A 24,321-nucleotide genomic window follows, 5' to 3' on the forward strand; every position below is an offset into this window, starting at 1 on the left:
ATTTGACCTATGGTTTTATATACTCATAAATGTTAACCATAGTCCTGAAGATTCAACACTAATCCCTTTTATTCTCACCGTATATATTTTCAGGATATAAATATTTCTGGCTTAATGTAACCATGTTGGCTATCACGTGCCCTACCTGGTAATAATTGTTTTTATTTCCGTATTTTTTCGTTTTAATATGTATATCATACATAAACTTTATTTTAAAGCCCTCTCATTATTTATATCCATATAAGAGGATATATTTAAACGTGATACCCTACCAGTTTCCTAGCCAACCAGTGAGCCAGCCAACAAGCAATCCTTTTTCTTGTATTCAACTTTCAAACAATTCAACTGTGTACAATAAAAATCAGTTTTAATTACACTCGGCGTTAATTAAAATTTATACGATTTAATGCTGGTTTATGGACTCGGCAGTGACGCAAATGAATGGCCAAAAATCGACCATAAGCTGTGATTCAAACCAAAGTCGAATGGCGGTGGTTTGTCCGATAGAAATTGCGAACAGTTATCTGACCAGGCAGTCGTCAGCCAATGCGTAAATATGCCAACATTCAAGGTATTGGTAAGGAAATAAAAAAAAATAGTGAATTTAAATAAAAACCAAACCAAGGATTTCGCCGGACGGAAAAAAACTTTACATTTTCATCATCACGAGGCAACATAACCACTATTACCACCATTGCCACAATTCAACGACCATTAACGAGCTGTTTACTGCAACAGCTGTAGTAGTAGTGGTAGTAGCTACAAAAACTCTTCATATATACGAGATATATTTTCTATGAATGTCTGTATTTACTTTCAACGCCTCATCAGGGATTCATTTGACTGAATCAATGCCTCAAACTGACTGCATGGCATTGCCCGGTCATGATGATGGAATACTACTTACATCGGGTGCTTTTTTCATGGCCCATCGATTGCCGCCATCGTAATCGACTCTTTCGATGAAATCTTTGTAGACATCCAGCCAATAGACATGTTCGTTGGCCAAATCCACTGTCAGTTTACTGGGATAGTAAATCCGTGTGGTCACTATCTGTGTATGATTTGTGCCGTCCAGATTTGCACGTGATAGACTGGAACTCCATTCGGTAAAGAATATAAAGCTGTAAAGAGATATTTTTGAAAAGAAAAAAAGCAAGACAGAGAGGACGTTGATGAAATATATTTATGACAAAGAAGTAAGAAATTGGAAGTGAAAATTATAAATTAAAATATTTTCCATAAATAATTTGCACGCCAATCATGAACATAAATATTTTAAGTGGCGGCGGCGACATAAAGTATAATGTTTTTGTTTTATTATTTTTATGAGAGTAGTGTAACAAATGTTGGAATTGAATATTGAAGTCCCCTATATAAAGATAACACCATATACTTGGTATTTTGATTTTCTAACGGAAATGGCTGGGATCTGGAATGCCGCGATTTTGGTAGATACAAATATTTTTCCAGGAAGAATAAGGTCCATGTTTTGACATACCCCATATAATGACCAACCTATGTGTCTTTAACTTTCGTTTTCTAAAGGGGACAAATATGAATATACGAAGTTCGGTCCGACATATCTTAACGAAGTTCTTGTCAATTTTTTGTGGCGGGATCGATGATACGAGGGCTGGAGTTTTTTGGATGCCCAAGAATGTTTTCTCAAAGTGCGGAAATATAAAGAAGTCATTGGACAGCAGGTCAGTGCTGCATGTTAATTTCTTGAATAACTTGGAAGTCTTCATGCAACCGAAATGTGTTGTAAAGGCCCTTCCTACGTTGCTCTAATGGTCCGTCGCTACATTACCAGGATACAGGTGACCATTTGTTTCGAATTTGGATTTGATTTTGAAGCATCGACAATGCAATCTTAGGGATAAACTAATTGAGATCACAAACTTCATGCATGAAAGCAACAACCCCATTGCTGTCTTGTAAGAAATGAAGCTGACCAGCATTTGTTAGTTATCCTCCTCCGGGAATTACAACATCATTCGGCGAGACAGGGATAGAGATAATGGGGGGACTTGCATTCATTATCCAGCAAATGTCAGATATACCCTGACTTCCTCTCCTTCCTTTCTTGGAGGTTTGGCGCATTTCAGTTTACTCCGTTGATTGTGAAATTGTCAGTGTATATATTTTGCTTTCAAAGCTCACCATGATTCTTATTGCAAACCAGATTGACGAGTCCGATTTCGCTTCCATCAGTGAGAAATCCTCTACCAGAGACAAGGCTAAGCGCTAAAGTAGATGCTTCAGTCCCTGAGCATAGGTGCTCTAAATGGTTAGAACACCTTAATCTCCCTGCTATTTTCTTCAAAAAAATCCAACATTCTGATGCCAAAGAATTTAAAGGCTACGTTATCTTACCAAAATTCTCGAGTTGTCGATGTCACAATTGATAATTCTATTTGGAAAGTTGCCCGGATTATTCTAATTCTAAAACCAGATAAATCCACTAGTAATGGGGAATCCTACCGCCCGATTTCTCTTCTTTCACCAGTAGCCAAGGTTTAGAGCCTCTATTCCTTCCGTCCCTGGAACAGCATTTCGTTCTTGCTACCCACCATCTAGGTCTCAGGAAAATATATATATAACACAACAACGGCTGTTCAAGCAATTACTTCCAAGATTGAGAATGGCTTCAATCAGCGACGACTACCTGAACGGACCATTGAGGCTGCTTTAGATCTGTCCTAGGCGTTAGATACGGTTAGTGATATTAAGCTTTGGCTTGCCAACTACCTTAATGTGCGGCAAGGCATCGTTGAGTTCCGTGACCAAAAATGCAAATATTGCAAGATCAAAATGAGAGTACCGCAAGGCGGTGTCCTATTTCTCATTTTGTTCAATATGTATCTTGTGAAACTCCCCATTCCTCCACCAGTTGTTTCAGTGGTGTCGTACGCCGATGACTGTGCGGTTATTTCGTCCGGCTTTAACATTGACGACGTAAGTGAAAAAAATGTTTGGTTTGTCTTCGATAACCGCCATCATTTCTCCTCGCATTCTAACTACATCAGCCAGAAGGTGAAAGCTAGGACATCACAAAATAATGCACGTCGGTCCCCTCGATGATGTGACCATTCCTCCACCAGTTGTTTCAGTGGTGTCGTACGCCGATGACTATGCGGAGTCCAGCATTCTCCTGAAATTTCGGACAGCCAACCTATTACAACAACAATTGTTTTTGCCATTCTAAAATATTTAAATTTCTAAAACTATTCGTATTTTCCTATTTAGAGTACAACTTATTACACTACTCCCATCTTTAATAATCAATACCATGATAGATGAAACTTACCCTTTTGTTGGATCCAATACCATCGATGATAGATTGGGAATATCCTTCAGTATAATGCTGCAATATTCCATTGTATTTGTGCACAAAAATACATAACTGGGCTCATTACCCAAAATATACCAATTGCCAGTTATCCAATCGAGACGTAATTTATCGATGGCTGCAAAAATATAAAAAAAAGAAACATAAAAATGATGAACACAACACACACATACACTAACAATGACAGAGAATGTTTCGACTGGTGATGTTGACGACCAGAACGATGATGATGACGACGACCGATGATGCCAATGACGATGAGATGAAATTAATTCAGCACGGACTGCAGGCAGAGGATAACAAATAACAATGTCTCATTGTTATAAGCCACGTTTACAAACACACGTTCGCAAGTCGGACATGCATGTATGTATTGCATTGAAAACAACAACAATGCCAACAACATCAGCAGCAACAAACAAAAAGAAAGAGTTCATTGTGGCTAATATTGGACATGGCTTAAAGAGCACATCAATAATAAACGAAACGGATAAAGACAATGACGACGATGGCGATGATGATGGCAAATGACCATGTCCTTTTCATACAAATGAGTTTAAACTCTGGTGGTCCAATATTTGTGTCATCATCATGACTGACGACGATTTGAAGTGATTAAAAAAAAAACAACAAAAATGTTGATTTGTTCATGTTTTTGTTCTGCTGCTTTACTTCTAATGATGATGATTGCATTCGGTACTTACCATGTGTACTTGTAATTAGTTCCGGCAACGGCAGCGCCCATGTTACATTCATATCATCAATGCGATAGCATTTCAATTCTGTCGTTGTCCACATACTGGCTTCTGCGGTACAGAGACTTCTATTGCGATGCCAAATCTCAACAGCCGATATATCTACAGCATTGACAATGGCTAATGTGGTGCCATTATTAGGATCAATACGGCGTACATCCGTTTGAGTGATAAAAACTAATGAGGCAGGTTCATCTTTTGGTACTGTAAAGAATATAAAGGATATAATGATTTTTGTTTTTTGGTATAGAGAATGTGTAATTAGAAAATATATGTACAGGTGGTTGTTAATCGATTTCAAAGCCTTAACATACTAAAACAAGCCAAAATTGTTGATTAGAAAACATCAGGATGGGTGATTATGTTATTACTCATTGATTCTAAAAAAATAAAAAGGGGTTTTCAACAAAAGGTATTGTTTTCAATTACCTGATATTAGATTTGAAACCTTTATTTTTCGATAACTGACAAGTAGAAAGTACACTTTTGACAATAGGAAGATAAAAGCTCCAACAACGCATTGCAAATTATAAAATTCACTAAAAAATTTTGAAACCTTAGTGATGAAAAAAAATGAAATCCGTGTTCGTCGCACAAAACGTAAAGCTTTGTATTTGTTAATCAATAATTTCGTCGAAAAGTCATCTGGGGTGGTAAGTATTATTTTGGATGTCAAAATCGACAATCAAAAGTTTCTGGTGATTTGATTAAAAATTATGATTTGAGTTTGATGGTATGCGCAATGCTTACTTAAACCTTAACGATGTTGCGTGTCGCACAAATAATGCAATGCAACATTGTCAACGGAACAAGTAAATTGTGGTCAAAGGTGCGGTGCGTGTTATTTTAACCGGCAATTCATTGAGCACCCTGAGAGTGACAGGGCCAAAAGAAGTGTACTACGTCGCATAAGGGGACTCCGAGCTGAGTCGTTAACCACCCACATAGTTCCTGAAGCCAGGAAAATTGGTCCCGCTAATGAAGCCTGGCAAGGATGCCAGCAGTGATGAATTGTACAGGCCCAATTCACTCCTACCTCCAGTAGCAAAGACACTTGAAGCGAACTGAACATTTATGGTGGTACTTGACCTATCGAAGGCCTTCGATACCATCAACCATGCCAAGCTTTTCGAGGATATAGAGAAGACAAATCTCCGACAGTGTGTGGATTAAAACAGGGTGGATAAAACAGGGATACTCCCTGTTCGATAGCTTTTTCAAGTCCTCTGCGCAAGCTAATGCTTTATAAGGTAAGCTGAGAAGTAGGAACAATGCCTCAAGTCACTAGCTGGCAGCACATGGGGCGCTGCAACAGGGTGTTTTCTCATGACTACAGTGGACCATCCTCATGAGCAGCCGCCGATGTTACCCGTCCATCGACACAACTATATGTTTTCAATGCAGTACTTGCTTATATGTTGATATTATATATATATATATATATATATATATATATTTTCATTTATTTTATAAATATTGATTATATAAAAAATCGTCCAAATTGCCCTTCAATATGTCATTGACTCTACTCATATTTGTGTATCAAAAAACCAAAGACATTCCAAAAGTATATAATCTGCTTTCAAAGCTACAATCACATAGGAAATGCTGTACATATATACGACTTTATGCATCAACAATTCCAGAAAAAATAACAAAACCCCCTTTTGTAACAAAACAAGAACAGGAATTTCATACAAAACGGAACTTACCGTTAATGGCGTAACAGCGATTTCTTTGCTTGCTATATCCCGGCGCACAGGAACATTCATAGGAGCCGGGTGTATTATGACACTGATGATCGCATATGCCCTCAATAGTGCATTCGTCGAAGTCCATGCATTGCGTATTATTGACAGGCATTTGTCCTGGCGCACAATAACATGTTGGGCCCTGGGGTGTCAGCTTGCAGTTGAATGAACATTTTAAGGTACTGCATTCGGCGTCTTGTTTATCTGTGTGAATGGAAGATGTGGATGATGGTTGAAATGTAAACAGGCAATGAGAGTTATATAAAAAGAACAGCAACAACAACAACGACAAAAAACATACGCTCTACACACACATATAGACATTTAGTAATAATAACAACGTTTTCTTTTTTGATTGTGGAATGGAAATAAAGTTATAGTGTTTATGATACAGAAACATATACTGCTGTTAGCTACTGCGATATCCGGTAGCATAAAAAAATGTGCGTTATACAATTTTTTTGGGTGTAAAAAACTGGAAACTAAATTGTGATAGTACTATATTTTGAAATTGAAGAAATTTCACACCTACAATTACACTTGATATAGATTTATAAAGAATGAAGAAATTTTGGGAAAAAATACAAAACATAATATATATACAGTGGTGGTCAAAACATATGCAACATATGTGAAAATTTTGTAGTAATCTCTTTATTTGAAGTTAAAAAAGAGGTCAACCCAGAAATTGTTGGTATTTTCCTGTAAATTTTATTGATAAAATGGATAACTCGATTTCAGCGGAGTCAAAACATATGCAACTCTGGCGAATTTACATTTAATAAAACGCATTGTGGACAATCAGAAAAACTCATTGTTGGCGATTATACGATCGGAATATCATAAGGAGAGATGTCTGAAGAATAAAATGTCACCTGAAGTTCAATATCATATATAGTGAACACAATCCATGTTTCGTTGACCCATCTTTGAGGAAGTCCACTAAACAAATTCTACCTTGTCATCAATATATATATATATATATATATTGGACGATTCTGATCTACAAATTCTTCGATATTTATAGACTCCATCATTAGCCACGTTTGGTATTACAAATTAAGTTGGTACAGCTCCGATATAACAGTCCGCCCAATTTTCGTATTATTATTTTCCAACCGAAAAGGTTCTAATTTGACGTTTTAGGATTTTGTTTTGACTAACCCCCTTATATAAAGGTCTCGCCAATGGTATGACTTTCCAGATTATAGGTAAAGAAAATACTTCTCCATGAAAATTGTCAAATAAGAGTACCTTCCACCATAAAGCGGTGTATATTAGGGTGGAGTGTATACTATAATAATAATTAAATTTGGCATTCCGTTTGCAACACCTCGAAATATTCACCGGAGACCCCATAAAGTATATATTAGGTTAAGGAAAAAGAAATCCATTGGGCCGGTCGTCGAAATTGTCGATAAAATCGGAGAAACGATCGAAGTTGAGCGGCATGTTAACAGTCGTAACATCGCCCAAGAGCTAAAAATCGACCATAAAACTGTTTTAAACCATTTACACAAAGCTGGAATCAAAAAGGACTAACGGCCAGAAAGGTTCTGTTATGTATTTGGTGGAACTGGAAGCGGATTATTTATTATGCGTTGCTTCCATATGGCCAAACGCTATATTCGGATTTCTACTGTCAACAACTGGGCCGTTTAAAGATAGCTTTGACCAGAATTGGACAACAGGAGAGCTGTCATGTTCCACCAGGCCAACGCTAGGCCACACACATCTACAGTGACTCGCCAGAAATTTCAGGGAGGATTGTGAAAATCGACTACTGGAGTTTTTTTTCCAAATAGAGAGCAGGACTTCTACGAGAGAGAGAGGCATTATGAAGTCACCTTTAAAATGGCAACAAATCATACAACAAAACGGTACATATTTGGACAAATCGGATATTCCGAAGCATATTAAGTAAAGACATATACTTCATATAAAAATAATGGATTTCCTTTTCCCCAACCTAATATATTATTGATCATAATAAAATTCTATGCCGATTTACGCATATAACGGTACCCCTCAATATTCGGTATTTTGGGGATTTTGGACACTTTTTCCAAACGAATAAGTTGGTATTTTGTATTCTCATTGACTGTCGAATCTCACTACAAAAATTATTATTAAGGTCCTATCATAAGATGACTTTTTCCTTACAGGCCACATTAGATTTATATATCAGGATTGTCATACATATTGGAGGAGTGTATAAAATGTTATCTATGTTAACGGTCCTAGACTCATTTTTCAACAGAAGTGACGGTAATTTATCGTTCCGTGTTTTTCGTGTATTTACAATTTCTTTGCAAAAAAAATTTAATATAGGTCCATATTTTGACAAAATATAAAAGTCCACTTTGATGAAGGTGTTTAAATAACATTTCAAGTGACATGGCTAGAAGGAGGCATTTCGAAGGATAAAATACTTGACCCTAAATAATATTAGCATATATTTCGACATAGCCTTCATATAAAGATCCCTGAATATTTTCGGTATTTTAAACATTTCAGCTGCATTTTCCCCACCAAAGAGGCTTTGGGATTCTGTGTATTTGGAGGCTGCAAATACTTACACAGAAAATTATAACTATAAGTCCATATTAACATAGTCTCCATGTAAAGGTCACGATCCATTTTCGGTATTTTCATTTTCAGGCGCATTTTAGTAATTATGTGAATGTAATTCGGCATTCTGGGTTCTTGGGGGGTAAAACGAATTTTTGCGGAAAAGTTGACTATTTTGAAGGTATTCTGTCTTCTTGAAAGGTGAAAAATATTTTTGCCGAAAATGTTGGTATGGATTTATGTTTTGTCATAGCCCCCACAAAAAATACCATACAAATATAACTTGTCAGTCTGTTTGTAACACTTCGAAATATATTAATGTCCCACTATTGAAATCACGATGGAACTTCCAATGTTAAGATAGATCACATAAATTTTTACCACTGAAAATTGACCACATATAATGAAAAGTTTAATACTCGGTATTTTGGGAACGTTTTTCATCCGAATTGGCCGTAACAACATATATTAGGTTCTCAGGAGGCAGCATATATTTCTACCAAAAATTATTAATATTGGACTATTTTTTATGTTAGCCCCCATATAATAAAAAATTTTGCTATTTTGGGAAGTTTTCAACCAAATTGGCATTAATTAAGATTCTCATCAGTTAAAAACATTAATACCAAAAATATTGAAGTTTCGGGGTAGGTCCCACATAACTATATCCCCCGTATTTCGGATTTTAAAATGATCAATTACCAATCATAAAGTTCACGGTGCAATTTACTAGAAAACAACTACTGCATCATCGTCCTTTATCGATTTGTTGCAAGTATACCTTGTCGTAAAAAATACTGCCAACGGACAAAACATTCATTCTTTTCAGCAAAAATGAGAAGAATAAATATAACTACGAATTTTTAACATATGGATATACTTCGCGGTGTGGAAAATTTTCACATTTGTATTCCATATTATTGTTACGTTTCCGCCAAAAGTTTGTTGCACCACCATTGCCTCAAGGGATGGTGGAAAAATATTGCATATTTTTCGAAGCAAATAGTATGCAAAAGAGTATTGAACATATATCTGTGGGAAATGTATGTACGTGTGTGTGTGTGAGCGCACATATATAGACAAAAGAAAAACAAAGTTTATACGCTATCAACGCTATATACATACCGCATTTAAGTTCATCGTTATCACAATCCCAATTGCCATCACAGAACTTTGATATATCCAGACAAACGCCATTGCCGCATTCTCTTTGATATGAAAGGCACTTTAAAGAATCCGAAGGACCTGAAATAATAAAAAAGCAAGAAAAAAAAACATATAAAAGCGCACAATAAAACAATGGATAACGGCAAAGAGTTTTGGTTTATAGCGTCCATTCCCACCAACAAGTCGTTCCAGCCAGTCACTTCACACTTTTCCACAAACTAGCCAATCAGTCAGTTAATATGTTTGACACTTTGGGTCACTATGCTTGGAAGAATTTGTATGGGTACGTCGGATTGCTATTCAACTCACACAGCAGTCATATTACGAACTTACAATTAATTTCATCGGATGTATCCAAATCGCCACAATCAAATTCGCCATCGCATACCCAATTGTTGGGTATGCATTTATGACTTGCCTTACATCGGAATTGTCCTTCATTGCATTTGGCGGCATTGTCTGGAAAAAAGAACAAACATACAGATATACTGCGAGGTTAAACAAAAAATTAAATGCAAACACCAACGGAAAAAATGGGAACCAAATCTTGAATGAGCAAATAGATGTATGTCCATGTGTATATTTTTGAGCAAATAGCTAATATCCTTAATCTCTAATTATCTAATTGACTTTTAAATGTGTTTAGCAATATAATGAAGGCAAACATACAAAAGAAAAAATAAACACAGTCTGTATAGTAGCTATTCAATTTCAGATACCGAAGTGTCATTTTGCTGCCCATTGCAACAAACAGCCACTTTAGCAGTTGTAAGAACTTATTTTAAGCGGAAACGGAAACTAAAGCCAGCTAAACAAAAACACCAAACCAACGAAACCAGATGACCAACGAAAAGAGAAAATAAAATTAAAACAAGTAATTCAAAAAACAAAAAAAGGAGAAAAAAGAAACAGAAACACTGAACTCTCTCCAATTTTCAAATGACTTTGAATGTGTTCTGTGTTTAGATATGCAAAATAGCAATTTTACAAACTGAAGGATACCAATAGAAAGGAATTATACATTTTGCTTAATGTAATAGGGTGGAATAAATATATTAGTGGCATACATATAAAATTTCTTTTCATAAATTATGCATAGATTGCTTTTTTGTTGTTGAACGAATCGCATATCAAATTCTATGTCGATTTGGCCAGGCGCGACTGCCTGTTAAAATCACGACAGAGTTCACAATGTTTAAAATAGAGTTTGAAGGTTTACACACACATTGCTACTCTTAGATGTTTGGTATTTCAAATGACTTAGAAGACCGAAACACGTTTTGGTAAAGCCCCCATATAATGATACCCCCTATATTCGGTACTTAGGAATTGGCTATAAAATGGATTCTCGTTGGGGAGCAAATATTTCTACCAATATTCATTATTATTGGTCAAACTTTCGTGGAAGCCCGCATATAACGTTAGTTTACATTTTCTTGTTAATATCTTGTTAATAAAAATGTTAATCCATGTTTAGGGTTAGGCTCCCAATTTCCGGTATTTCAAACATTTCAGGTATTTTTGGAGGCTGACATACATCTATGCACAAAATTATCACTATAGCTATATATAACATTCGTGTGAAGGTCACAATCCATTTTGGCTTTATGGAGGGTAAAACAAATTTTTGCGGAAAAGTCGTCTATATAAGACAAAGTTATGACATAGCTCCGATATATAATATTTTGAAGTCATTTCATGTTCTTAAATGGTTAAAAAGCACTTTTGCCGAAAAAGGTTGGTATGGGCTTATGTTTTTACACAGCCTCCAGAAAAAGTTCCCTTTCCTTTTTCGGTGTTTTGAAAATTTTAGCCGAATTTCCATACCAAATAGGTAGACTGGGGCAGCTTCGGCACCTCAGTACTTATTCAACATATATAAAATTTGTATGGCTGGTTATTGTCCTCTGAAAGTTAATTATAACAAGTAAAAACGGTCCGGCGAACATTTTGTATCCTCCAATAATTAATTATAGCCAATTTGATTGAAAAAAATGTCAAAATTCTCCATATTGGTAGGGGACGTGGGTAATTATTAAACATTTTTATTACGGAAATGTGATATACACATTTCAAAATACCGAATACTTGGGGTACCGTTATATGGGGGTTACCCAGAAACTTTGGTCAATATTAATAAGTTTTAGTACGGATATGTGTTATTCAATGAGAACCTAAAATACCAAAATAACAGCCAATTCGGTGGAAAAACGTACCCGTAATTCCTAAAATGCCAAATATTGGCATTGGTATCCCCATTATATGGGGATACCCTGAAGGTTGGTGCGGATATGTGTTATTAAATGCGAAACCAAAGTACCAAATTATAGTCAATGTGTTTGGAAAACATGTTCATGTGGCTACCTGAAACTTGGGTCAATATTAATAATTTTTGGTACGGAGATGTGCTATACAATGAATACCAAAATACCCAAAATACCAAATTACAGACAATTCGATTGGAAATCGTGCTCAAATTCCAAAAAATACCGAATATTGGGGGGTACCGTTATATGGGGGTACATCAAAACGTAGACCTATATATCCCATTTGCAATACCAAACATTCTAGGACTATGCAAAAGTTCAGAGCCCTACCGTGATTTCATAGAATTTTATTCTGATCTGAAATATTAGTTAAATATTTATATATATATATATATGAATTTATTTATTTTTGTGAAAGCTAGTGAATTGCAATAAAAGCTTCATGTGGAAAACGTCATTGCGAAGGTACCCCAATGACAAAGCTGCCACACATAAAGTTCCAGTAACATTTTCGGTATTTTGAAAGAATTAGCCGAATTTTCTCGCCAAAGGAGCTCTAATTTAGCATTCTGGATTCTCGTGAATTCTTCAATTCAAAAGGTTTTCAATCTATTACCATGTTTCTTTATTTGGATCACATACAATACAGTTCATAGCCAGTTTTCCATCCTGAGAGTTTTTTTTTTCAAATAAACAACATACTAAAATTTAAAAAGACATAGTCTCCATATAAAGGTTCTGACCTTTAAACAAATTATTTGGAATTGCTTCAACAAAGCATGGCAATCTTTCTGTTTTGATGTCGATGATATTTTTATTTTCCATGTAAGGTTTTTTTGTAATAGTATAGATTGCTTACAAGCGCTATTCTATTTCAGCTATCGACATTTTTTCTGAAGGTGTGGCAAATCTATCTCCATTTACTACGTTTAATCTGTATTTGTATGGCGTTCTGGTTTGTTAGGTTTCACAGCTCTACGTTACTTATTGTGCTGGGGTAGAATATTCTGAATATGGTTCTTTTGCGCCTGGTTTCTCTACCGTATAGCAGAATCGCACAAAATTAAATGAACAGCTTGATCTATTGGTTGAAACGTAATATCAGTTCCATTACCTTAAAAATTAATTGGTATACTAAGTTGTGGACCTGACATCAACATTGATCAAAGTGCTAGGAACATAATATTGTCAAAAAACATAATATTGTCAAAAAATGAATTTTGATTTATCTTCAAAGTAAGCCCCAAAAATCTTCAAATCTAATATTAGCGGTTTAAATTTCCTCTTTTAATACACTACCTTTATATCTAGACATTTTTTTTATTATTTCTCTTTCCACCCCAATATTAACTGCTTAAAAGCAATTCAAAACAGAGTACACTACTCTAGGGGTACATGCATATGTGTTCGTGTAAGCATACTAGTTAGGGAGGGATATCATTGTACGTACATTCCTTATGCGGAAGGAGACATTCTCGCTGGACAGTAGTATATAATAGAGAAGAGGAAGATGATGAAAAAACAGCAGAATTCTCTTTGCTTATTTAAAATTCAAATTAATTTCCAAGCAACGAATAAAATACAGAACAAAAGCCAACCGGTAGTATTCTACTTTTGTAGTGTTCTTGCACAGTGCACATGATAGAAGCATGCTAAAGGTTAGTATGTGTTAAGTGGCGTTATTTGGTGAAGGAGCTTCCTGAAGATTACAGGATATGTTCAAACTGTATTTCGTCTGGAGAATTTAAGTTTAATTAATTTAATGCTGAGTTTTATTTAGGGAGTATGTTGTTTAGGTTTTCCTTTTATGATGCTCTTTTTCATTTAATACTAATTGAAGCAATACTTATATTTGTTTGATTAATAAATGCCGATTTCTATACAAGATAATATGAAATATATTTGTTAATTATATTATTCCGTTACTGCAAAATCAGATCATTTTATAACCAGTAAGGAAAGTTCAAAAGTCAGACGGGACCGACTAAATTATACCCTTCTTCACTTTGAATCAATACAGAGATGTTCCTACATACTATCATGTCGATAGAGCAAACGTATTATTTTTTGGAAGACTATAGACATAGCATCGAACGAAAATATATAGCAGCTACTCTGCCCAAAACGTCTTCTTGTCCCGTTGCTTCTTATTTACTTATTTGTTCTGCTTCAATCATATACAATGTTAAACATTAGGTTGGGCTTGCTGTACGTATCGTAAGAGTTCGGTAAGAGTGAGTGGAAAGTCGGAAATCAAAGTAGGAAAATAGTTGTGATATTAATGAAATGGAAAAATAGTGGTTTTCTCATGATTTTAAGAATTTCTAATCGTCTCAAAGCGTACGTACATGTACAATTAACTGTGAATGCCATTTTCAATTTTTTGGTATATGCGAGCTATATTTAATCCGTTTTCAATGAAACTTAACATCCCTTATTCTATGATAATCGCAATATGCTATGCTGAATTTCGTCTCAATCGGCACCAAAGCCTGGGAGTTTGGTGCACCATCTCCATAAAATCGAACGAAAATATATAAGAAAACTCTGCACGGATAGGGTTTGTGCTTGGACCAAATAAGTGAGCTATGCCAAATTTTATTTATTTGGGATCATAAATGCGAGTGGGTGGGAAGCTTAGACCAAGATGGCTGCAAGTGGGGTAGGAAGCTTAGACCCAGATGGCTGCTGCTTCCATTTAAATTATTTTTAAACATTGTTATTCTATACTCAATTCAAAATGCTGTGTTAAATTTCGTTTCAATTGGACAAATATTAGGTGTTTGGTTCACCATTTACTAAAATCGGACGGAAATCTATACACAGGAAAAATAAGTATATTACAGGGACGTACGCTGGGGGCTCGAGGCCCATAACAAACACAATAATCAGGTTGGGTTTGGATTCAACATTTTTGAGAGGTCAAGGATATGACGGTGTGTCTAACATGTCAGACATTTATAATGGCTTGCAGTAGGCATATCCTGTAACGTTTACAACTGTCGATATTGTTTAAATTTCTTTTGTTATTGTAAAAACAAAAAAGAAACACATGACAAATCACCATTTTGTAAATATTCAAATGAAATATTAGATATGCTCATAATTAAAGAACGTCAAGATTCTCGCACAAAAGCTCTGAACTCACAACACCATGATTTATACCCTCTACTGAGTTATAACCTACAACCATTACATACAACCAAACTTTCTGCAAGAGCGGCTAGTCTTATAATAAAAGCAAGATGCGGCTTACTAAATTTAAATGCAAGATGTTTCAGAAACGACAATAACAGAAATTGCACGATGTGCAACATGAATGTTCATGAAGATACTATGCATTTCATTGGCTATGCATTCCATTGCATTTAAATTGTTTACAGCAATTGTAATTGATTTGAAATGGCTCACAGCATTGTGCTAGCCAATTATAGATTATTATACCGATTTTTCTTAATATGTAAAATATGGTTAAGCAAAATCTATTAATAAATAAATAATAAAAGAAACAAATGAAATTATTGTAAAATAAATATCGAATGTGGTTAAAAAGTTACAGAATAAAATCAATTCCCTTCTGCAGTATATTTAAAATTTATGAAGATTCGAGAAAGTCTACATGTTTTTGATCCAAAAAAATACTAAGACTAAGTTCAGTTCAAATTGGGTCAGGATACTTAGATTCAGATGACTGCAACTTCTATTTAAACTATTTTAAACATCTTCTTCTAAAAAAACACAATATCAAATATTATTTTATGGAATGAAATAGTGAAACGTAATGGCCATTCTCTTCCAAAGTGTTTTAAGAAGTTCAGTATCCTCTCTCTTATTCTAATTAATATTTCAAATTGTTTCTCACACTTTTGAAGTGTTTTCGGAACTTTGAAAAATATGCCAACACATGTCACATATTTATGCAGCATGCAGCATGACGATGATGACTTTTGCTGCATTAAACGCATACACTCACACAGACAAACAGCTAGCCATCTAGCAACAATGCGGAGATGCAAATATCTCTGCCACTTGTGTCGAGGAGTTGTGTTTTGTTGCAAAAATAAAAATTAACAATGGAATTTTTTAATTTAGTTTATTAGAATGATATGTCAAATGAATGGTCATACAATGTTTGTTGTGGCCTGGATGGATAGATGGCTCGCTCGCTAGCTGGATGAATGGCGGAATTGCCCGGCCGCATGGTTGGGATGGAAATATATGCAGTCACACACACGCAGTTATATAGTTTCAGCTGCTATACATGGAATAATTGACAACATTTATTATGGTCTATTTGTATGTCTGTCGGTCGGTCTGCCAGAGTGGTGTGTTTTACATTTTCTGTCCACAAATATCTCAAGCATGTCGTTAAAGTTTATTAATAATGACAACAACAGCCAAAAAGAATAACAAGAAATCGTAAATTGGTCTTTTTATACATATTTTCCATTAGCATGGTTGGGATGTGAAAATTTGGGGTTTGTTTATTTTGAATTAAATTTAAAATTATTTAGAGCAAGCATATAGAAAAACTACAGAGAAATCTGATAATCTTCTTTAAAGTTAATCACATGAAAACTGAATTTGAAATTATAATAAAATAAGTAAATTCCAAAATTAGATATGAATTAATTTAAATGTAAAATGTTTATAAAATGTTTTGGATATATGGTTGCATATATAATAAAATAAATTGCAATTATGTGAATTTATCTATCATTTGTGTGTGTTAATGTTGCAACAGAATTTTTGTAATTGAAGCAATTTCTCAATTTCTTAATGTGTCAAAAACACATATTATTCTGTCATGTCATGGACCAAATTTAAAAATTAAAATTTTTTTAATATAATATTTATTGACATAATATGTATCAATAAACTGTAATTAAATCATGAATATGCAAATTTATTTTCAGTTTGTGAAAACGATTCTGTGATATGAAATTGTATTTTTACTATACAATTTTCAGTTGTATTTCGAATGAACACCTATATAATTCGAAATATATCACTTGAAAATTGAGAATTATATTTCTTTCGAATTGATTAACTTTTATTATAATTGTATTTTAATTTCGAAGTTATTCACTTGTAGTTTGGGGAATTCGGAATTACTTTATTTGTAATTTACTTACTTTATTTGTATTTCATGTTTCGTGTCCAAATTCTAAACTTCTGATTGTTTACCAAAATGTTGTGCAGGGCATTATGTTTTTGTATTTTTATTTATGCCCCTCACAACTTTGTCGTCAGGCTATTATAGCTTTGTGTTGTCCCAAGAGTTTTTAGCGCAGCGAAATATTGGTCCTAGACCCCTTTGAGTATATCGATCATATCATATATCGACTAGCTGAAAGGAAGTATACATCAGTCTGCCTATTATAATTTGTAAACACGATACAGGCCACAGTTATGAATCAATCGTCATGAAATTTTGCATGTAGGTTCGGTTCGAACCAAAGATTATTGGAAAACTAATTAATTTTTATTTTTGTCTGTTTTTCTGGTGGCTCTAGAGGCTTTTAATTAGTATATCCAAGAGGAGGGGTTGACCTTCGAATTGATACCAATTATATTGATGCACGTACTTGGATAGGGGAGTTATACGTAAATATTTAAGGGGGTATGCGTATAATTTGATTGTTTAGTATATGCCGGAAATGTAGCGCTGATAGCTAAGAAAATTTTGCATGAGGTTCTGTTATGGTCAAGGAAGACGCCTGTAATTTTCGATGATGATCAGATGATATTTTGGGGATGGAATGGACTGAAAAATGTATATTTGTATGGTTTTCTTGTCGCTCTAGACGCCACAATTATAAGCCGAACACCACAAAATTTCCAACTTACTGGAATGGTTGTCAGATAATTAACGGCATATCAAATGAACCAAAACTTTTTGTGTAAAATAACAAAATTTTAATCTAATGGAGTGACTCCCGGAAAACATGATTTGAAAAAGATGCCGCAAAGGACTTCTAATCGGTCAAAAGTTTGCAAATATCGCGAAATATTTTCCAGGCTCGGAATATGGATCCGCAGAAACATAGAGTTCGGTGGAAGTTGTGTAGGGTATCATATGGTCGGCACGGTCCGACATAATATACTTCGCTCACAGGTTTTATCATTCAAAAGAAAACGAGAGAGGCCCATAATCACTTAAGAGGATATGCAAAAATCACTTTTTTGGTCCCTCCGTACAATGGTGCGGAACATTTATATTTTTAAAAAGATGTACCTGTATCGAACGAACAGAAGTTGGAATGCCAAATTTCAGCCACTTTACAAAACCTTAAAAATATCAACAATTGAACTATATACCAAAAATAGGGATGAATCGTTATTTGGGAGCTATATCGAAACATGGACCAATATCTGCAGAAGTGTTTTTTTTTCTCTATGATACCGTATTGTAAAATTTAAAATTGTAAAATAAAAAAAATTGTCGGAAAATTAGACTAAAATAAAATAAAACATGGGAGCTATACCAAAACGTGAACCCTGTTGATTAAAATCGGTTTTGTTATCTGAAAATCCGGATAAAAAAATTAAGTGATGCGGATTTGTTTCCCGTTTACGGTTTAAGAAATTTAGGACGAACAAGTAAAAAAGGGGTGGGCCGATAAGTCACCGGACCGATTTTCAGCACAATTTTGCCTATTTTGTGGAGGAGGTATCAGAAGGAGTGGACCGATTTTAACGATGTCCCCCCTTGGTGGGGGAGGTACCTGAAGGATTGGGCCAATAGGCCCCAACTTCTGTCCTTATATTATTTTAAACAAAGTACTGGAGTCATGTATGATCCAAATTGGATCAAGTTTGACCCATTTATTTTAATTGGCGAAAATCGGTTCAGATTTAGATATAGCTCAAAAGATATATAAGGTTGGGAAAAAAGAAATACATTATTATTTTTTTTTGTGTGTAAATGACTTAAAACAATTATGGTCGATTTTTAGCTCCTGGGCGATGTTACGACTGCTAACATGCCGGCCAACATCAATCATTTCTCCTATTTTATCGACAAATTGTGGGGCCACTGTATGGCACCCACTGGTTGATTGGCCGTGCCAAATTTCATTCCAAATTAATAAGAAGTGCAACATGTACTTTGCCCAGCAAGTGATTCTCTGTAAATCCTTAAAAGTAAGTACAGTTCTATTTTATTTCCTTCTGAATATTACACACAAATACACAAATAGATATCTTTTCCTGTACCAAAGTGTGGTGTATGCGAGTATTGCTTTTTGAATGCTTCAACTTCTTACAAATTTAGCAACTATACCAGTTTCTAGTTTTCAAAATCCATAAGAGTGAAAGTTTCCCCTACATTGTGCACAGAAAATTGTATGCAATCAATTACTTGACCAAGATACAAAAATGTCATTATGATTTTGTCGAATATATTTTTCTATTCGTTCGAGTACAGTTTTTTTTCTGTCATTCTCTGTTGAATTGCCAAAAACGAATCAATACAAAAAAGCATACTCGACCAATCAAATGTAAATGGATTTTAACTCATTAAATTGATAATATGCAAAAACTCAACAAAATCAACAACAACACATACATATTCACAAAATATATAAAATAAGCTACAAACAGAAAATCATATGGTCAAGGTTCGATATTGAATTCAAACGAATTTTCATTATGCAATTGCATATTATTATAAATATTGAAAAAAAAAACAACAGTTCAGGGGCTTAGCATGGATTTGTGCACAAATTACTAATTGAATACAAATTATATGAAGAATTATAATATGAAATTATTATATATGTTTTTATGTCAGATGTTCGGGGAGTGCAGTAAATTAATTCAATACAAAATTAATGGATTTTGTTTTTGTAGATTTGTATATTATTTAATTTTACTGTTTTTTGCGTAGTATGTTTATAAATTAAATGTTATACAATAACTTCTACATCTGTCGGTATAAAAAATAAATAATACAAAAAAATTAAGTTAAATTAAAGAAACTTTTTAAGATATCCATGTTACATAATGTTGATTTGTTAATAAGTAAATGTAATCCATTAGTTTAAGCTGCAGCTGTATTTTAAAATGTGTAAAGAATAGTTTATACGATATTATGAATTATATTTGCATCGCATTCCACAGAGATGAGGTACAAAATAATAAACATTATAAATAACAACAAACGTATTAAAGTTTTAAAGTCATTTTAAAGTTGGAAACAAGTAAAATTGATATTATATTGAATGGTACTAATCGGTCATAAAGTGCGATATATATAAATAAAATAAACTATTTAATCAAGTCATACACGTGCCATTCCAAAATCTATGTAAAATTAGGTAGACTCGAGGTCTTTGGAGTATCATTTATATGAAATCGAACTAACTTATGTATGGAAGCTATATGCAAATGTGCATAGATTTGAAATAAACTTAACGCGCGACAATTGGTAAGCTGCAGGACAGCGTCCTGTCCAAAGATCAACTCGAATGAAAATACATAATGGAGATATAGCTCCATATCTGAAACATGCAATGATGGCCATATTACATTATCTAGAATTTTCTACCTTTAAATATATTGTAATATACTTCATTTCATTGAAGGGTGGCGTAGGGGATGATAGATACCAAGCAACAGCTCTGATTGGTTTTAACATGGCGAAGCCCAGGCATATTTTGGTCCCTCATCCATCTCTATTATCTCCCCGTGGTGTCACCTGGGGTAGGTATTTTCATCACCCGTTTAAATAGTGAGTTGATATGTGCCGCGAGTTCACCCATAAGAACTATAAAAAATGGGTTGAGACGTCTTGTTAGTTGCACACACTCGGAAAACCCCTCCTACTATGAAGAAGCAAAGAAAAAGAAAACAACCAGTAAGGAAAGTTAAAGTCATCACCCGTTTAAATACCAGTAAAATGAAATTGGATCAATAAACATGCCATTCTGCAACCGATACTAAATTTTTCATTTGGTCAGATAAATCTGAACCGATTTCAGGAAACTTAACACACATCATTCTAGACCTAATTCATTACGCTATGCCAAATTTCGTGCATATCGAAAGATATATAGGGACTTTGGTTGACCATTTACATTAAATCGGACGAAAATATATATGGGAGCTATATCTAAATCTGAACCGATTTTCCCAATTTCAATAGGGTTCATCCTTGGGCCAAATAAGTGACCTATGCCAAATTTCATCCAAATCGGATCATAAATGCGACCTGTACTTTGTTTATAAAAATACATGGACGGGCAGACGGACGGACGGACGGACATTCATAAATCGACTCAGAGAGTGATTTATGCATGTTATAAGGGGATTATCCCAAAAGGGGGTGAATATCGATAATTTTTTGTAGGAAAATTTGTTACCATATACGAATACAAACTACCAAATTTCATCGAATTCGGTTGAAAAACGTGCTCAAGAACATCAAAATAGCAAAAATTGGGGGTACCCTTATATGGGGGCTACCAGAAAAATTGGACCTATCTTTATAATTATTAGTGGAGATATTTGGCACCCAATAAGAACCAAATGTACCAAATTTCAGCGAGTTCGGTTAAAAAACGCGCTCAAGAACCCCAAAATACGTAAAATTGGGGGGGGGGGGTACCCTTATATGGGAGATATGCCTAAACGTGGACCGATATATCCCATCTTCGAACTTGACCTGTCTGTAGACAAAAGACGACGACGATTAAATCGGACGAAAATATATATGGGAGCTATATCCAAATCTGAACCGATTTTCAGGAAACTTAACACACATCTTTCTAGACCTAATTCATTACGATGTGCCAAATTTCGTGCAAATCGAGAGATATATAGGGACTTTGGTGCACCATTTACATTAAATCGGATGAAAATATATAGGGGAGCTATATCTGAATCTGAACCGATTTTTTCCAATTTCAATAGGGTTTGTCCTTGGGCCAATTAAGTGACCTATGCCAAATTTCATCCAAATCGGATGATAAATGCGACCTGTACTTTGTTCACAAAAATACATGGACGGACATACGGACATGCGTAAATCGACTCAGAAAGTGATTCTATGCATATTCTCAAAAGAAACCATGTGTCTATCTCGTTTCCTTTTGCCTGTTACAAACATGTGCACAAAGACATAATACCCTGCACCACAGTGTGGTGAAGGGTATAAAAACCCCCAAATGTTGACGACCCCCGCAAACGTATAAATGACCACGATCAGCGAATCTGCACTTGTAATGTGCGTCCCTTGTTCAAAACTGGCGCAGTTTTCGCTTTGGCGGATGTACTCAAGAAGTATAAAGTCGATATTATTGCCTTACAGGAAATGCGAGGGAAAGGGACAGGCGTAAATAAATCGAACGATTACGCACTGCCCATCCGACCAAAGACAGAAATAAAACTCTGCAGGAGATTTTAATGCAAAAATCGAAAGGGAAAATATCTTTGGCCCCGCCGTCAGAAAATTCAGCCTTCATGAAGAAACTTCCGACAACCGCATGAGGTTGATTGACTTCGTGGCAGCAACAAACATGGTAGTTAGCAGCACCATATTCAAGCATCTCGATATATACAAGGCCGCCTGTATTTCTCCTGATCAAGCAACTAGAAATCAAATTGATCATGTTGTGATAGACGGAAGGCATTCCTGTATTTTAGATGTTCGATCGATACGAGGAGCGAATATCGATTCGGAACACTACCTTGTAGCAGCCAAGGTTCGCACTCGTCTTTATGTAGCAGCAAAGGTGCGATCTAACACAACATGGAAACTAGACATCGAAAAGCTGCAAACACAACAGGTGACAGAGGCCTACTCCGCTCAACTTGCCCACCTGCTTGACGAAAGCACTTTTTGTCCCTATAATAGAATAGTAGCGCAATGGCAAAGAATTGCCCACTCCATGCAAACTGCAGCAAAAGCAACACTTGGATACCAAAAACCACCATCAAGAAACCCATGGTACGATCACGAAAGTCGTAATGCTACTGACGTAAAAACCGCAGCGAATAGGGTAACCCTGCGGGTAGTAGCAACATGTAATGCGATGTAGAATTACAATTAGAGATATACAGGAGTGACAATGAAGACCGGAAATTTTAGCAACTAGTAAAACATCACACCGAAGGCTTTGGTGCAGGCACATCTTCCTTTAGAGATGAAGAAGGAAACCTGGTGTCAGATACAGACAGCGGAGGATCTAGAAGCAGCATTTTGAAAAATTTTTGGTATCAAATAGTGTTGGCCAACAAATGCTACTATGATCTAAGTGAGCAGTTTAGAAACAAGGCCACCTCCCGCCAGACCAAACTCACACCCTACACGACGCTGATACTATCTGTGCTGTTACGTGGGTCAAAAGTATGGGTATTTGCGCAAGCAGATGAAACAGCTCTTGGGGTGTTTGAGAGAAAAAATGAAAATGAGACAAACCTTTTATATGGGGCTTAAGTAAAAACATATAACTATGTACAAGATCTTCTGCATATGCCAAATCACAGCTACATTATATGGGGGCTATGTCCAAACATTGACCGAAATTGATAATTTCGCTCGCATATGTATGCCAAAACTCTATCATCAATAAATCGATATAGAATTATATTCTGATTCCGATTATACATAATTTATGGAATCTCCGACAATTATTTATTTTATACCCCCTCCTTACAATGTGGAGTAACGAAAGATTTGGTGTTGTACGATTTTTAATTTTTTATTGTAAAATATTTTGCACTTTTCCAAGTCGCTTAGTTATTTCTTCATCAATAGTAGAACGTATAAATCAATTTTTACAAATGCTCTGAATTTTGTATATTTGATCCGATCTAAAAATAATTTTTCGCTTTAAAGCTCTCCTATTAAATTGTTTACTATATAAAACTATACAAAATATTCAAAAATTTCCAAAATAATAGATAAAACTATTTGCTCAATTTCCACTTCACCAAACACACATTTACAAAATGCCATTGCAATGATTTGTATTATAAAGTAGATGTGATTATCATAATTTTGCATGCGAAGCAAATGTAATAACAAATTTTGTGATAAAAATATATCATCTGACCAAAACAAAAATGCCAACAAAAACTTACCACAACCAACAGTTTCATCAGAGCCATCATCACAATCCGGTTTGGAGTCACATTTCCAACGCATTGGTATGCATTTTCCATCAGAGCATGTGAAGGAAGATGGTGCACAAGTTTCTGAAAATGCCAGACAAAAGTAATAAAAAACACATTAATTCAGGATGCACCGAGAGAAAATATGCATTGGTGGTTGATTTTGTAATCAGATGATTGAAATGTACATATTTTTGAATACGGTGGAGAAAATTGGAAATAGATATAAAAATCAATGTGAGTGTCACAGAATGTAGATAACGTGCCTCTAAAATATTTATTATTGGTAGTTATTTTTTTTTCTGACATTTCTAATTTATAGTTAACAGTGTTTTTAT

The 24,321-nt window shown here is 34.9% G+C and overlaps 1 protein-coding gene across 1 annotated transcript in view; it reads right to left on the reverse strand.

Moving 5' to 3' along the window:
* LOC133325296 (low-density lipoprotein receptor-related protein 1) overlaps positions 1-24,061 on the reverse strand; it is a 42,759-nt gene extending 18,698 nt beyond the window's left edge. Inside the window, exons 1-7 of the mRNA XM_061534117.1 lie at positions 23,954-24,061; positions 9,933-10,058; positions 9,558-9,677; positions 5,823-6,065; positions 4,060-4,314; positions 3,314-3,473; positions 908-1,124 (exon numbers count right to left, since the gene is read on the reverse strand). Of these exons, the coding sequence (XP_061390101.1) occupies positions 908-1,124; positions 3,314-3,473; positions 4,060-4,314; positions 5,823-6,065; positions 9,558-9,677; positions 9,933-10,058; positions 23,954-24,017 (1,185 nt within the window). The 5' untranslated portion in view covers positions 24,018-24,061. The remainder of the gene's footprint in view (positions 1-907; positions 1,125-3,313; positions 3,474-4,059; positions 4,315-5,822; positions 6,066-9,557; positions 9,678-9,932; positions 10,059-23,953) is intronic.
* Between the last annotated feature and the right edge of the window lie 260 nt (positions 24,062-24,321).

Source organism: Musca vetustissima, unplaced genomic scaffold (genome assembly GCF_032173495.1).
Source record: "Musca vetustissima isolate MV318-11 ecotype Yass unplaced genomic scaffold, APGP_CSIRO_Mvet_v1 utg14742, whole genome shotgun sequence".
Classification (NCBI taxonomy): Eukaryota; Metazoa; Arthropoda; class Insecta; order Diptera; family Muscidae; genus Musca; species Musca vetustissima.